Source organism: Chrysemys picta, chromosome 11 (genome assembly GCF_011386835.1).
Source record: "Chrysemys picta bellii isolate R12L10 chromosome 11, ASM1138683v2, whole genome shotgun sequence".
Taxonomy (NCBI): Eukaryota; Metazoa; Chordata; order Testudines; family Emydidae; genus Chrysemys; species Chrysemys picta.
The window spans coordinates 63,627,912-63,642,055 of record NC_088801.1 but is presented as its reverse complement, the minus strand read 5'-3'; the positions used below and the strand labels follow the sequence as shown (position 1 = coordinate 63,642,055).

At 48.9% G+C, this 14,144-nt stretch overlaps 1 protein-coding gene across 3 annotated transcripts; it reads left to right on the top strand.

Annotated features, from left to right (window-relative positions):
• The first annotated feature begins 20 nt into the window (after positions 1-20).
• On the top strand, positions 21-14,144 carry LOC135974397 (serine/arginine repetitive matrix protein 2-like). Of its 3 annotated transcripts, none has more exons than XM_065562128.1 (3): positions 48-1,541; positions 4,785-10,924; positions 13,832-14,144. In XM_065562128.1, exon 2 carries the CDS (start codon positions 5,194-5,196, stop codon positions 6,598-6,600), a length of 1,407 nt encoding a protein of 468 aa, XP_065418200.1. In that variant the 5' UTR covers positions 48-1,541; positions 4,785-5,193; the 3' UTR covers positions 6,601-10,924; positions 13,832-14,144. The 3 variants fall into 3 exon arrangements, 2 of the variants coding, with proteins under 2 accessions (XP_065418200.1, XP_065418201.1); XM_065562129.1 differs by having other exon boundaries at positions 60-1,541; XR_010591654.1 differs by lacking the exon at positions 4,785-10,924 and having other exon boundaries at positions 21-1,541.

The following is a 14,144-nucleotide window of genomic DNA, read 5'->3' as shown; positions in this document are numbered from 1 at the left end:
CATAACATTTGTCTAGGATTTTGCATTTATTGCCTCTTGCTCATCTGACCCTATGCATTCCTAATGCTCATAATCTAAAGGCACCTCTTAGCAGTGATAGCAGAAGCCCACTGCCTTGAGTATTGAAGCGAATCAGTTGTTTTTACGACGGATTAGTGTATTTCTTGAGCATTGGTGGATGTTCTGAATGCCCCACAGATGGTTTCTGTCTTAGACTCCCCTCCACTTGTACATTTATTGCTGTGGTGTCAATGGTTTATGGGTGTAAACTCAGCACTGGTGTCAGGGATCACTTGTGCTTTTAAAAAGCAACCAAGTCACAAGATACATTTTAAGATGTCTCCTGTACGGTCCCCAGTCAGTGCAGCCTGCAGGCACTGAGCCCCTCCTGGCACAGTTTCTGGATGGGGGATTTATCCGGTCCTGGGGAATTCTCCAGAGCGGAGGCAGTCTTTTGTTTGTTCTACTTAGGTGACATCTTCAACAAACAGGTCCTGGTGTCCCGTGCAACAGCATTTCTTGTGTTTAGAGCTTTGTCTTCTTGCAGGAAACTTGTGGGCAGAAAGAAAGGGGCCAGCGCACGTGTGTGAGAGAGAGCAAGATAGCACACACATTTGCGGGGGTGAATGTTAGTCCTCAGTAAGACTGTGAGGTTGAGCGGAGAGCCAGGCACACAGCAGACAAGGGCTGCATCAGCTGCCCATCAGCCTTGACCTGCAGCATCCCCATTATTCCAGAGAACACTGTTCCTCCCTCCCAAGCTCTGCTGGTGCCCCAGAGTCCTGATCCCCAGCAGCCCCTGGTACCCCAGTTCTGACTCTCCGCTCCACTGGCTGCTAATTATTCTGAAATGGGCAGAGCTGAAGGACGCCCTCCCCCTACAGAAATCACTCACCCTCAGCCCCTTCCCCAACGTGAACTCACTTGAATTCCTACTTCTAGAGGTGAGAAGCCCAGACTGTTTGATAGGGCTGCCCTTCCTCTTCCATTGCACAGCTCCCTGACTGCAGGCCAGGCAGGGAGATGTGCCATGTAGTGGAGGGAGCTTCTCTTAAACTAGTAGCATCAAGTTGAAAAGGAATAGACCAACTCCAGGAGTGAGAGGAGGAACCTTTCAAGAACTGAGCTGGGATCCCAGATCACTTCTAGTGTAAGGAGAAAACGGAGGAACCTGCCCTACCACCGTACATCTGCCCTGACATTTCCAAGGAGCCTGGCCTGTGGAAGATTCAGGCTCCTTGCGTCTGGTATCAATCCGCCCCAGGTCTGTGCTACCTGCAGACACTTCCACTTCATCTACCATGCCTGACTCTGTCTCAAACAAGCTGCTTAGTGGAGTCATGTTTTATAGATTTTCATGTTCTGTTGTTTACAAACCTCGTTGGAGTAAATATCTGAGCGATGTTCCAGCTGCAGGTGTGTGTCAGGGAGGCCGTGTCAGGCAGTGTGAAAATATCCCACTGAAAGCAAAACAACTCGATACCGCGCCTCAGAAATCAGAGGAGATAGCCCAGCTGCTCCCGTCGGGTCCATCCTACTGGGTCAGTGCGGGATTGGTTCTTGCTATGTGTGGGATGTGGGTTTCTCCATCTTGTCTCTCGGGAACTTCCTTAGGGGACACGGTTGTATAAAATTTCCTTTCATAAAATCATAGAATATCAGGGTTGGAAAGGCTGAACCCCCAGCCAGAGCTCTCCCCCCGCATCCCAACCCTCTGCCCCAGCCCTGAGCCCCCTCCTGAACCCCTCATCCCTGGCCCCACCCCACATCCCAACCCTCTGCCCCAGCCCTGAGCCCCTCCCACACCCCAAACCCCTCATCCACAGCTCCACCCCAGAGCCCTCACCCCCCCACCCCGCCCTAACCTGGGCCACCTTCCACAGTCCGAACCCCTCAGCCCCATCCGGCTCTCACATTGAAGGTTTTTTCCCCAAAGTGGCCCCCACTTCAAAGATAGTGAAGAGCACTGTAGTAAATAATAACATATAACAATTTGCTTAATCTAGATAAAAATACCCAAAATGCTGGGGCTTCCACCACTTCTTGGGGAAACTTTCCTGGCAAATAGCCCTGCCTGGAGTGCCTGCCTGCCCACTCCCTAAATGTAGGTGTGTTACAGGTTGTCCCTCTGTGCCCGATCTCTGTGGGTTGGTCCACCCCAGCAGTGGAATCTGCTCATTAGCAAAAGCTCCAGCGTTTATCTCTGCAGGTCCCTGTCTGATCGTTGGGGTCAGCCGAGATGGTAGCCTCACACAAGGATAATCTGGGGTGGTCCCTAAAAGCCAGGACTTGTCCGAGCAGAGGTTAGGTTGCCCAGACTGTTGCTATGACTAGTATGGCTGTACTGGTGGGGGGGGAGGGGAAGGAGGGGGCGGGGTTGGTGGCTGCATCAAAGCCTGGGCGGGAAGAGGTGCATGAAAGGGTGTTGAACAGATGTGTCCCCTTAGTTCTCCAACCTGGAGTGCTTTTTACACTGCTTTGCTGTGATAAGCACCACTACTGGTCAGTTCATACACAGCCTCCAGGTTGTGAATTACTCCCAGCTATACAGCATGAGTGTCGGCAACCAGCCACACAATGTTACGCTGCAGGAGAAGAGCAGCAAATTCCCAGTCTCAGACTCCCCCTCACCTCCAGCAATGTGCATCTTGTACTGCCCAGGACACTAGTGGACAGCATGAGCTCATATAAAGGCTGTTGTTTCATTAATAGAAAATGATACGCTGAAGCCATGTTATCTCAAGTGGAAGGTCCCAAATGCACTGGTTAGCTAATACAATTGTTTTATTGTTATTCTTTCTTTCTGTAGTTAAAAGTCAGCAGTTCTCCAACTGGGGGCCCTGATGAGAAAGGGGGTTGCGGTATTGCAAACCTTACTTGCGTGCTGCCTTTAGAGCTGGGTGGCTGGAGAGTGGTGGCTGCTAGCTGGGTGCCCAGCTGTGAAGGCAGCACCGCTGCCAGCAGCAGTGCAGAAGTACGGGTGGCAGTACCATACCATGCCAGGTCAGCAGCTGATGCTGTATCACTGCCCAGCTTTGAAGGCAGCGCATAACTAAGAGTGGCATGGTATGGGGAGGGAGGTTGTCACAGCCTGCAATATTTTCAAAGGGGGTCCCAGCCAAAATGTTTGAGATTGTTTGTCTGTTTTAAATTATTACAAGTACTGAGGCATAAAAGTGAGATTTGGTTAAAAAGAAAATAAGATAAAATGCAAAGTAATACCTAATTTAGCAAGTTAAATGGATTCAAAACTAAGCTTTTTCTTACCATATGCTCTTCACAGTCTGTACTGTATGGAGGCCTCCAGGCTAGGACCTGTCTGTCAGTTAAGTGTTTCTTTAGGTGGTGTTGCTGCTATGAGTGGAGAGGAGTGGAGGAGAGAGGTAATTTTTCCTCTCTCCTTATACAGAGGTAATATCCCTCTGGGGTTCAGGTGAGAGGAGGCCTGGGGAATGTGTCTTTACATATTGGCAAAATTCTTGCTCACACCCTTCTTCCTGCAAAAAAATGGCTGTTTATCCAGGTGCTACTCCACAATAGCCAGATATCAGCATAATCAAGTGGATTAAGGTGTTGGCTAGCCCTCTGCCTGTAAGGAACTGGCCTGTGCCTGTTTTTCTAAATGTAGCAATCCCACACAGTAGAATGTTACAATTTTATCATCCTGGTAAATTACGTGTGGTAACATTGTATGTAATTTTCAGCAGATTATGAGTTTTCAAATGATACCTCACAAGACATACTTAGACTATACTGCTACAAAGATAGTCTTGGAAAAAGGATGAATGTAAAAAAATTGTCAGATCATATAGTTATTACCGTATGTAAGGGCTTTATCAAATTGTGTAGATACTCTGAGATTTATTTATTAATGATATTGATTTTTGATGCATGTATTTAAGTATAGAAATTTAAGTAAAACTATTTGAAAAACAACAACAAAAATCTTAAGTGCATGTGTTTATTTGGGTGCACACATGTTCTAGGAGGTGGGGTGATGTGCATGGATCAATCCAATCTATCAATTTGTAACAAAGATAAATGTTTGGATTATATAGTTAAATAATAGGGACTTTTAGCTTCATTTTAGCCAATAGCTAGGTCCAAAAAAAAATTGATCTCTCTTATTTAAAAGAAAAGCAGGATGGTTTTAACAATTTTTTAAGTCTTTTGATTTGTTGAGGATTATTGTTACTTTTTATTTTAGTAGTTTTGTCTCGTTCGCCCATCAAGATGAAGGTGGAAGTCTTTCCAGATTATAATATTTTTTTTTAATCTACAACCATCCAATTATGTTTTGTTTTTGTGAATCACTGTTTTTTCTTGAATCCATGTAGCTGCACATTCTCTTATCCTGATAAATTAACAATCAATTTTAAAGTGTTAGAATCTGTACAAGTAGTTTTTGGCATCCAAGGCTGATTACATCTTATGTTTCTTTAAGGTTGAAAAGAAACAAAATGTAATTTGTTGTTATGATTTACTGTGATTCCTTGCTGTGGGTTAGGCATTTTATTATGAGAAATTAAAAAAATCTTTTCATCTTATTCAGCTGATGGTTTCAGAGAGGAGAAAGTTAAAGTAGGGTTGATATTCTTAAAGATTACAAGGAGACTTTTCAAATTACAATCAAACAAGAGAGCATAACTGTGGGCTGCTTAACTGTCACCTGTTGTATTCTAGCAGTGTTCCAATTTAGTTCTGCTTTCACTACCTTGTTTTCCTTCTCTTTTTTAGCTTGCTGAGATCTCACTTTTACACTTAACTTTTTCTGTTTCTGACAGGCATTTCTGGCTGCCTTTTCATCCAGTTTCTTCTTCGAGTGATTGTTCACGTCCATTACACATTAGGTGTACGCGCGCCGCGTGCACGGACGTCGGAAACTTTTTCCCTTAGTGGCTCCCGTCGGGCCGGCAGGGCCCGCTCCCTCCCGCCAGAGCGGCGCCCCGCTCTAGGGTATATATATCCCTGCCGACCCGACCCCTCCAGTTCCTTCTTACCGTCCGTGGCGGCGTTGGAACAACTCTGTCTCTCGTCTGAGAGTGTCCCTTAGCATAGTCATTAGTGGTATCTACAACAGTTATCAGTTATTAGTAGTTAGTGTTAAGCTTAGTAGTTAACAGCTCATTAGGTACTTAAAGTTCCTGCCATGGTTGCTTGGTCAACCCCAGCACCGGCCCTGGGCGGCGGGGCATGCCGCACGCCCAAGGCTTCAAGGCTTGTGCCACGTGCCGTAAGCCTATGCCATTGAGCAACCCCCACAACTCATGTCTCCGCTGCCTGGGGGAAGCTCACCAGAAAGAGCGCTGCAAGATCTGCAAGGCCTTTAAGCCCAGAACTAAGAAAGAAAGAGACTTTCGCCTCAAGCAGCTGCTCATGGAGACGGCGTTACAGCCCTCCACTTCGGCGGCACCGTCTGCCTCAGTGCGGAGCGCCCCGGCATCGGTGCGGGAACTGGCGCCGGCGGGTCACTCGAAGCCCACGGCACTGACCCAACGGGGGCATGTACGGCACCGGTCGTCTTCGCCGACAAAATCGAAGGGCCAACCCAAGGCCCGAGGACGCTCCCCACATAAGAGGTTAGCGCCAGCGAAGACCTCGAGTGCACCCAAGACCGGCACGGCCCCGGCACAGGCCCCGGTAGTGGCTCCGGCGCCGAAAGGCCCGTCGAGCCCCGGGATAGGCGCGTCGAGTGAGGAAGAAGGGCTGGAGGAGCTCTTGGAACAGCCCTCCACTCCGGACACATTTGAGGCAGCAAAGGACCTCATTGCATTGTCCGTTGAGGGCCCTCCACAAACTGAGGACACTCCGCCGAGACTGCCACACAGAGGCAAGCCGGCGATGGTGCGCCCATCACGGTCGCCATCTCGGCACCGTTCAAGGCACCGGTCCCGGTCGAGCTCCACCTCAGTGGACTCCCGGTTGCCCTCCGCGCAGAAAGCGTCGCAGCAGTCGGGCCTCAGTAAGCGGTCGGCACCGACTCAGCAGCCATACTCGAGTCGGCACCGGGATGCGTCGGCGGTACGTTCCCCGAGACCGACCACCCGTAGTCGTTCCCGGTCCCGTGGTCACCGGTACCGATCCAGGTCCAGGTCGGCGAGACGCTACTCCAGGTCCTGGTCGTGGAGGCACTACTCCCCAAACCCGGACCGGCACCGTTCTACGGCTCCGCCGTGGCCTTCCAGATCACCGTCCGTGGTGTCGGAGACTGACTCGGGCCGGTACGGCGGGTATGCCCATAGGGCACAGGCTAGTATGACTATGAAGCCTCTGGCCATCCCCAATGGGGCCAACCAAGCCAATGGCCGTTCTGGACACCCTGGGCCTACCACCAGCAAGGGCCCCCATCCAGGACCTCGAGATCCGGGCCATCGGGGTACCGATCCCGCTCTCCGCGGTACCGCCCGCCCTCTCACAAGGAGGCAACGGTCTCTAGACCGCAGGAGCGGGAGGGAGCGGACTCGGCACCGAGCACGGTACCGTCCCAGTCCCACACCGTGGGACAGGCCCCAGAGGAACAACCAGGCGATGAAGGGTTGCAGGAAGGTGAGGATGGACAAAAGGCCCCGACCTCTTCCACCTCGCCGGACGAGGCAGTAGCGGGCACGACAGTGTCCGGCCCTCCCCCGATTGATCATCGGGCGCACCAAGACCTGCTTCGCCGGGTAGCCCTCAATCTGGGCTTGCAAGCGGAGGAGACTGTAGAACAGGAGGACCCCATGGTCGACATCCTGAGCCCGGAGGGGCCCTCCAGAGTCGCTCTCCCGATTATACGGACAGTCCAGTCCAACTATAAGACGGTGTGGCAAACGCCGGCCTCCAGTGCACCAACTGCAAAAAGCGTGGAGAGAAAATACTTCGCCCCATCTAGAGGGTTTGACTTCCTCTTTTTACACCCGCCTCCTTGTTCGCTGGTGGTCTCGGCGGTCAACGAGTGAGAGCGTCATGGCCAGCAAGCCCCTGCGCCCAAGGGCAAGGAGGCAAAACGATTGGACTTATTCGGAAGGAAAGTCTATTCGTCTCTAGGCCTCCAGCTGAGGATCGCTAATCAGCAGGCGATTCTAAATAGGCACAATTTTAATTCTTGGGCATCAGTCTCCAAGTTCAAAGACTCCCTACCTCAGGACGCACATCCTGAGTTCACGGCCCTGGTGGACGAGGGGATGGCGGTGGCCAAGACCTCATTGCAGGCCTCCCTCGATTCAGCCGACGCAGCGGCTAGAACGATTGCGTCAGGGATAGTGATGAGGCGTTCGGCATGGTTACAGGCTTCAGACCTTCCGCCAGAGGTGCAGACCACCCTGCAGGACCTCCCGTTTGAAGGGTCAGGCTTGTTCTCAGACCAAACGGACGCCAGGCTACATAGCCTCAAGGACTCGCGAGCAACCCTAAAGTCATTAGGAATGCATACCCCGGTGACACAGCGCAAGCCCTTTAAGCCTCAACCACCACAGAGGCAGTACCACCCTCGCCCTCGGCACGAACCGTACCGCCGTCGTGGCAGGGATAACAGGAGGAGACGTAACAATACGCCTAACCAAAGCCAAGGTCACGGCCAGGCAAGCCGCAGCCAGGGAACAAACCAGGCTTTTGAAGTTACGCTCGAGGACAGCGTACCACATTTCATACCGGATCCTCCTCTGAGTTTCAAGGACCGCCTGTCCCATTTCTACCGGGCATGGTCGCGCATAACATCGGACCGCTGGGTCCTGCGCACAGTGAAGGCGGGCTATACCCTCCAGTTTTCCTCGCCCTCTCCCTGCCATCCCCCTTCCCCGTCCCTCTTCAGGGACCCCTCTCACGAGCAACTTCTCATGCAGGAGGTACAGACCCTTCTCACAGTAGGAGCAGTGGAAGAGGTCCCACCAGACCTAAGGGGAAAAGGATTCTACTCCAGGTACTTCCTGATTCCCAAGGCAAAAGGGGGCCTCCGTCCTATCTTGGACCTGTGCGACCTAAACAAGTTTCTGGTCAGAACGCGCTTCCATATGGTCTCCCTTGGAACTATTATCCCATCCCTGGATCCGGGGGATTGGTACGCTGCCCTCGATATGAAAGATGCCTATTTTCACATCGCCATCAATCTGGCCCACAGGCGGTTCCTGCGCTTCACCGTCAACCAGCGCCATTTCCAATTTACGGTCCTGCCTTTTGGCCTGGCATCAACACCATGAGTATTCACGAAATGCATGTCCGTGGTAGCAGCCTTCCTTCGGAAAAGAAGGATGCGCGTGTTCCTGTACTTGGACGACTGGCTCCTCGCGGGCAGGTCGGAGGCCGAGGTCCGCTCTCATGTGACGCTGGCTCTACAGATGTTCGGCAGGCTTGGCCTCCTGGTCAACGTACCCAAGTCCACGTTAGCCCCCACACAGAGACTGGACTTCATAGGTGCAGTCCTGGACTCGGTGACCGTGCGGGCAATCCTCCCGGAGTCGCGGTTCCTGACAATTCAGAGGGCCGTAAGCTCAGTCCAGAAGTTCCCCACGACAACGGCAAGGTGTTGCATGCAGCTCCTGGGGCACATGGCAGCCTGCACACATGTAGTCAGGCATGCCCGCCTAAGGCTTCGGCCCTTGCAGTTGTGGTTTACCCAAACGTACCGCCCCAACAGAGACCCCTTGGATCTGGTGGTGACGATCCCGGATCGGGTGTTCGGCTCGCTCCGCTGGTGGCTCGATCAACAGCAGATCTGCGAAGGGATCCCCTTCACTGCCCCACAGCCCACTCTGACGTTAGTAACGGATGCATCGGACCTGGGTTGGGGGGCACACCTGGGGGAACTGCGGACCCAAGGCTTGTGGTCCAGGGAAGACAGGTTGCTTCACATCAATCTAAAGGAGCTAAGAGCGGTTCGCCTCGCCTGTCAGACCTTCCACACCACCATAGAAGGTCACAGTGTGGCAGTCCTGACGGACAACACTACCGCCATGTTCTATATAAACAAGCAGGGCGGGTCCCGGTCCTCTCCCCTCTGTCGCGAGGCACTCCAATTATGGGACTTCTGTATAGCCCATGCGATCCATCTCATTGCAACGTATTTCCCAGGGATCCAAAACGGGTTAGCGGACCGCCTCAGCCGATCCTACCAAATGCACAAATGGGCGTTGAGGCGGGACGTCCTGCATTCAATCTTCCGGAGGTGGGGCTTTCCCCGGGTGGATCTTTTCGCCACCAAGGACAACAGTCAATGCCCTCAGTTTTGTTCATTTCAGAACCTCAGCCCGGGATCATTGGCAGATGCCTTCACGATTCCGTGGGGAGGGAGCCTGAGGTATGCCTTCCCTCCATTCCCGCTCATCCACAAGGTCCTCCTCAAGACCCGCAGGGACAGGGCGACAATTATACTCATCGCCCCGGCCTGGCCACGCCAGCATTGGTTCACGACCCTGCTGGAATTGTCCATAGTCGACCCGATCACCCTCCCACTCCATCGCGACCTAGTCACACAAGACAGGGGTCGCCTGCTCCACCCAAACCTGTCATCGCTACATCTCACGGCGTGGTATCTCTCTGGCTGAACGATGCGGAACACAGGTGCTCTCACCAGGTTCAACAAATTCTCCTTAGTAGTAGGAAGCCCTCCACAAGAGCGACCTACCTGGCCAAATGGAAGAGGTTCTCCCACTGGTGCGAGCCTCAGCACATACAGCCTCTACAGGCCTCAGTTCCATCGATCCTGGACTACTTACTACACCTCAAGCATCAGGGGCTTGCCCCCGCCTCGATTAAAGTGCATTTAGCTGCCATTTCGGCATTCCATCCAGGAGAGTTGGGAGTGTCAGTGTTCTCCAACCCCACGGTAGCCCGATTCCTCAAGGGGCTGGAGAGGGTGTTTCCCTACTCGCGCCCACCGGTCCCTGCGTGGAGTCTGAACCTAGTCCTAACTAAGCTCATGGGGCCCCCCTTTCAACCCCTAGCCACTTGCTCCCTCATGCACCTCTCGTGGAAGGTGGCGTTTCTCGTGGCCATCACATCGGCCAGGAGGGTATCGGAATTGAGGGCCCTCACTTCAGAACCCCCTTATACAGTTTTTCATAAGGATAAGGTGCAACTGAGGCCGCACCCCAAATTCCTCCCGAAAGTGGTATCGCAGTTTCACATGGGACAGGACATTTGTCTACCAGTGTTCTTCCCTAAACCCCATACGGACCCTCATCACTGCAGCCTACATACCCTCGATGTTCGAAGGGCATTGGCGTTTTACCTGGAGCGGACCAGGTTGTTCCGCAGAACACCTCAGCTGTTTATTGCCATTGCGGAACGTATGAGAGGCCTGCCTATCTTGACACAGCGCTTATCGGCGTGGATTGTGCATTGTATACGCACATGTTATGAGCTCGCCAATGTTCCGGCCCCAGAGATCCGGGCCCACTCGACTAGGGCCCAAGCGTCCTCGACGGCCTTCTTGGCGCAGGTCCCTATCCAGGAAATCTGTAAAGCGGCCACCCGGTCGTCCGTACATACGTTCACAGCCCACTACGCGATCCACCATCAGACCAGAGAGGACGCTGTGGTCGGACGGGCTGTGCTACAGTCAGTTGTACCTTGACTCCTACCCACCTCCAATGGTAAGCTTGGGAATCACCTAATGTGTAATGGACATGAACAATCACTCGAAGAAGAAAGAACGGTTACTTACCTTCTGTAACTGTTGTTCTTCGAGATGTGTTGTTCACGTCCATTACACTTCCCACCCTACTTCCCCTCTGTCGGAGTCTCCGGCAAGAAGGAACCGGAGGGGTCGGGTCAGCAGGGATATATATACCCTAGAGCGGGGCGCCGCTCTGGCGGGAGGGAGGGGGCCCTGCCGGCCCGACGGGAGCCGCTAAGGGAAAAAGTTTCCGACGTCCGTGCACGCGGCGCGCGTACACCTAATGTGTAATGGACGTGAACAATACATCTCAAAGAACAACACTTACAGAAGGTAAGTAACCGTTCTTTTTCCCTTTAAAGCAACAGTATGGTTTTAGCTGAAGCCACAGAAGATAGAATCTTGCACACATCTCCTTCACACACTTTACCTGTGTAGCAAATGTAGCACAGTGAAAATATAGAAAGCTTGGATAATGTAGCTTGTCCTGGTATGCCCACTGTTGGGTGAGAAATGAGATCTGCTGCAGTTAATAATTTCTTTTAAGCTTAAAATGTACATAATAATGGGTAAGACAGTGATATCATCACTTTATTCACATGCTTTGACATCTGTATGTAATTTAATTTAAAGAAAGGATTCTTACCTTTCTTGGGCACAAGGAGACTCTTCTCTATTGTCTGGTGTCTGCTGTGTTTGACAAAAAGAGGATGGGGGAAATAGCTAATGATTTGTCTTTTGTCTCCTGTTTCATAACTCTGTGCAGAGTCCATTTATCAAGGTGTTGCATCTGCGTCTTTAGCTATGTCAATTCAATTGTAAACCCCTAATTAACAATGTACATTTGACTTGTTGTGATTTATGCAAGGGAAATTCATTTTCACTTTGCCTGCTTAAGCTAGCTTTGATTTGTTTGGTTCCAAGCATGTGTGTTCCCTGCTCTCATTTCCACTGGCTGTATCTATCTTATATCAGTTTTTGTTCTTTTTACTTAGGGTCTATTTTTGTGTCTTTGAGGTTTGCTTATTCTTGATGAGGGGATTGAAAGTATACTTGACCAATACAAACAAATCTGCCCCTTCTTCACTTTGTAAAATGCCTGGCCTGTACAGATATAGATTCAGCCTTGAAAATTGTGTCAACCATCTCTGGAGAGCTATATGAGCAAAAACATAATATATGTAATAAACATGTACTAAACAAATTCTGATTTTTGTAGAAAAGAAAATATTAAGCTATCAAAGTGGAAACATAATTTATATGTAACTAAAAAGCAACTAAAATGGATATTAAGTTGTAAGATGTTTAGCAACACACCAGCTTTTATTAGATATTTTTGGCTCTAAACTGAAAATGGGTAAAGATTATAATTTATTTTGCTGCTTACATATTTAAAGCTGCATATTCATACAGACTATGAAAATGTTATGCACCAGTGGTTAAACTTGCTTATTTGGCATCATAATTTGTCCTTGTGGAATTTTTGATTATTACTTTTTCTTAACCATCAGCAGTCGGTTAGTAACTATAAAAAGTGGTCTCAAAAACATCAGCTATTTCCTACACCCAAAAGCAGTTAACAGGAAAAAAGTGAAAAAAATAATAATAACCCAATAGTAAAATAACAGTGCATGAAAGAAAAATATCATTATGAAACCAACACATAGAAGAAGTGTGGTGCTGTAACTATCTTGTAGGTCATATGACAAATTATAGGTAGCTAACAAAATATTAGTGTGATAGCAGCTCTGATTTAAGCTAAGTTGAAAGCCATGATGTTAAGTTGCTTCACCACATTTTTACAAAAGTAAGTTTGGGTTTTTAATTCTTTTTCAGTAAACCTTAATCATGTTTTAAAACACTTTAGGGTTACTAAGTTTTACCAGTTATAAAAACTACACACCGTAAAATAAACAAAAGAAAAACAAACAAGCATTTAACATATGACATAATTTAAAATTGTTAACCCTTCAATTTTTTAAAACAAAAGGAATGACAATTTGCCTTCCAATTGTAGTCTAAGCATGCCATGATTCACAAGTAAATGAAAGAACTAATTTTTTTCCACACCAAGAAAAAAGTGGTTGAGAGCATAAAAAACTGCAATCGATATTGTAAAGGGGATATCAATTTGAAAAGGGGACTTTGAGTGGCTACACAACACAAACTTAACAACTGTTTCAATTTCTGTGCTTTTTGGTTTGGATGCATTTTCTTTCTTTTGTATTTTTCAAGTAATTATTTCACAAAATTTTGATTGAATGTTAGAGTTTTCAAGTGTATGGGCTTGTTTATGTCACCAAAATTCACATAACTCCTCTTGTCTCAGTTACCCTGGCTTGGTTCTAGCTCCTAGATGCAAAGTTGACTCATATTGAGTAGAGGATGGGGGTTTGATTCTGTGACAGCACAGGCTCAGTGTGTCTTTCAAAAATGGGAATGAGGCTATGGGACACTGCCTGTTTTAGGTGAACTGAATTGACAAGGCATGGGGATCTTTGTTTCTTTGGGGGAAATGGTAGTAACCCAATATGGTAGCCATCGTGATTTTAAAGCGGGGGATGCTATTGAACAGATGTGGGGTGTTGCTGGTTTTGTGAGAGTGAAACTAGTAATGGGATGAGGGATTTACCATGGCTGCCCACCCCTGGAACCAAGGCAGTGACGGAAGGCAGAGTTTTTCATGTTTTAGGGAGAACACTATTGAAGGTATGTAGGCCATTTTCTGTTTTGAAGGCCACTATTGACTTAGAATCATAGAAGAGTGGGGTTGGAAGAGACCTCAGGAGGTCATCTAGTCCAACCTCCTGTTCAAATCACTTGTAGAAATTTAGTTGTTTTGGGGGGGAATACTGTATCCCATGTAACACCCTGTACCCTCATATTCACCACTGTTATATGGATGTGTTATATACAAAGTGTGGTTTGCGAGGTGTCATTTGAAAAATGTTGATCATTGTCCTTGGGACAATATGTGTAAAGATGTGAGATTTTACTAAATGTTTGTAACTGAAATATATTGTAGTTCACCGAGTATGTCCACAGAGTAGCTGCTCAATGTCAACAAAGGACTGACCACAGGTGTTGGAAAACTATTAAGTACCGAAGCAACCATTTGCCATCGGGGCGACTGTAAACAAAGGATGTGCATGTGATCCCCAAAAATGTGTCAAACTTTATGTGCACAGAAGGTGTGAATAAGAAATGTACAGTTCACCTAACAGATCCTTCCCATTTCAGGTATGCCACTGATGGATTGTCTGCACCCCAGTGGGGGGTATTTCTCAAAGAGAGGAGGAGGATCTAAAAATAAGAGACAGTCACCTCATCATTAGCTCTCCTCCTCCATCTGTACTCGTGGCAACAAGATTGCTTGAAGGACAATAGGAGCATCATTGAACTGAGGGGAGGGCGATTGTGGCTGGAAGTCTTTCCAGTTAGTATGAATTGCTGTAAGCTGTTGAGTGAGAGATCTTTTGGCTTTGAAATGGTATTTAGCTTGGTGATGTTTAGGAATTGGTTACAAAAGAAATAAAAAGTATAATGCCATAAA

Bases quoted from the DNA above. Each gene is read 5' to 3' on its own strand.
- LOC135974397 (XM_065562128.1), top strand. From the start codon at position 5,194: ATGCCGCACGCCCAAGGCTTCAAGGCTTGTGCCACGTGCCGTAAGCCT.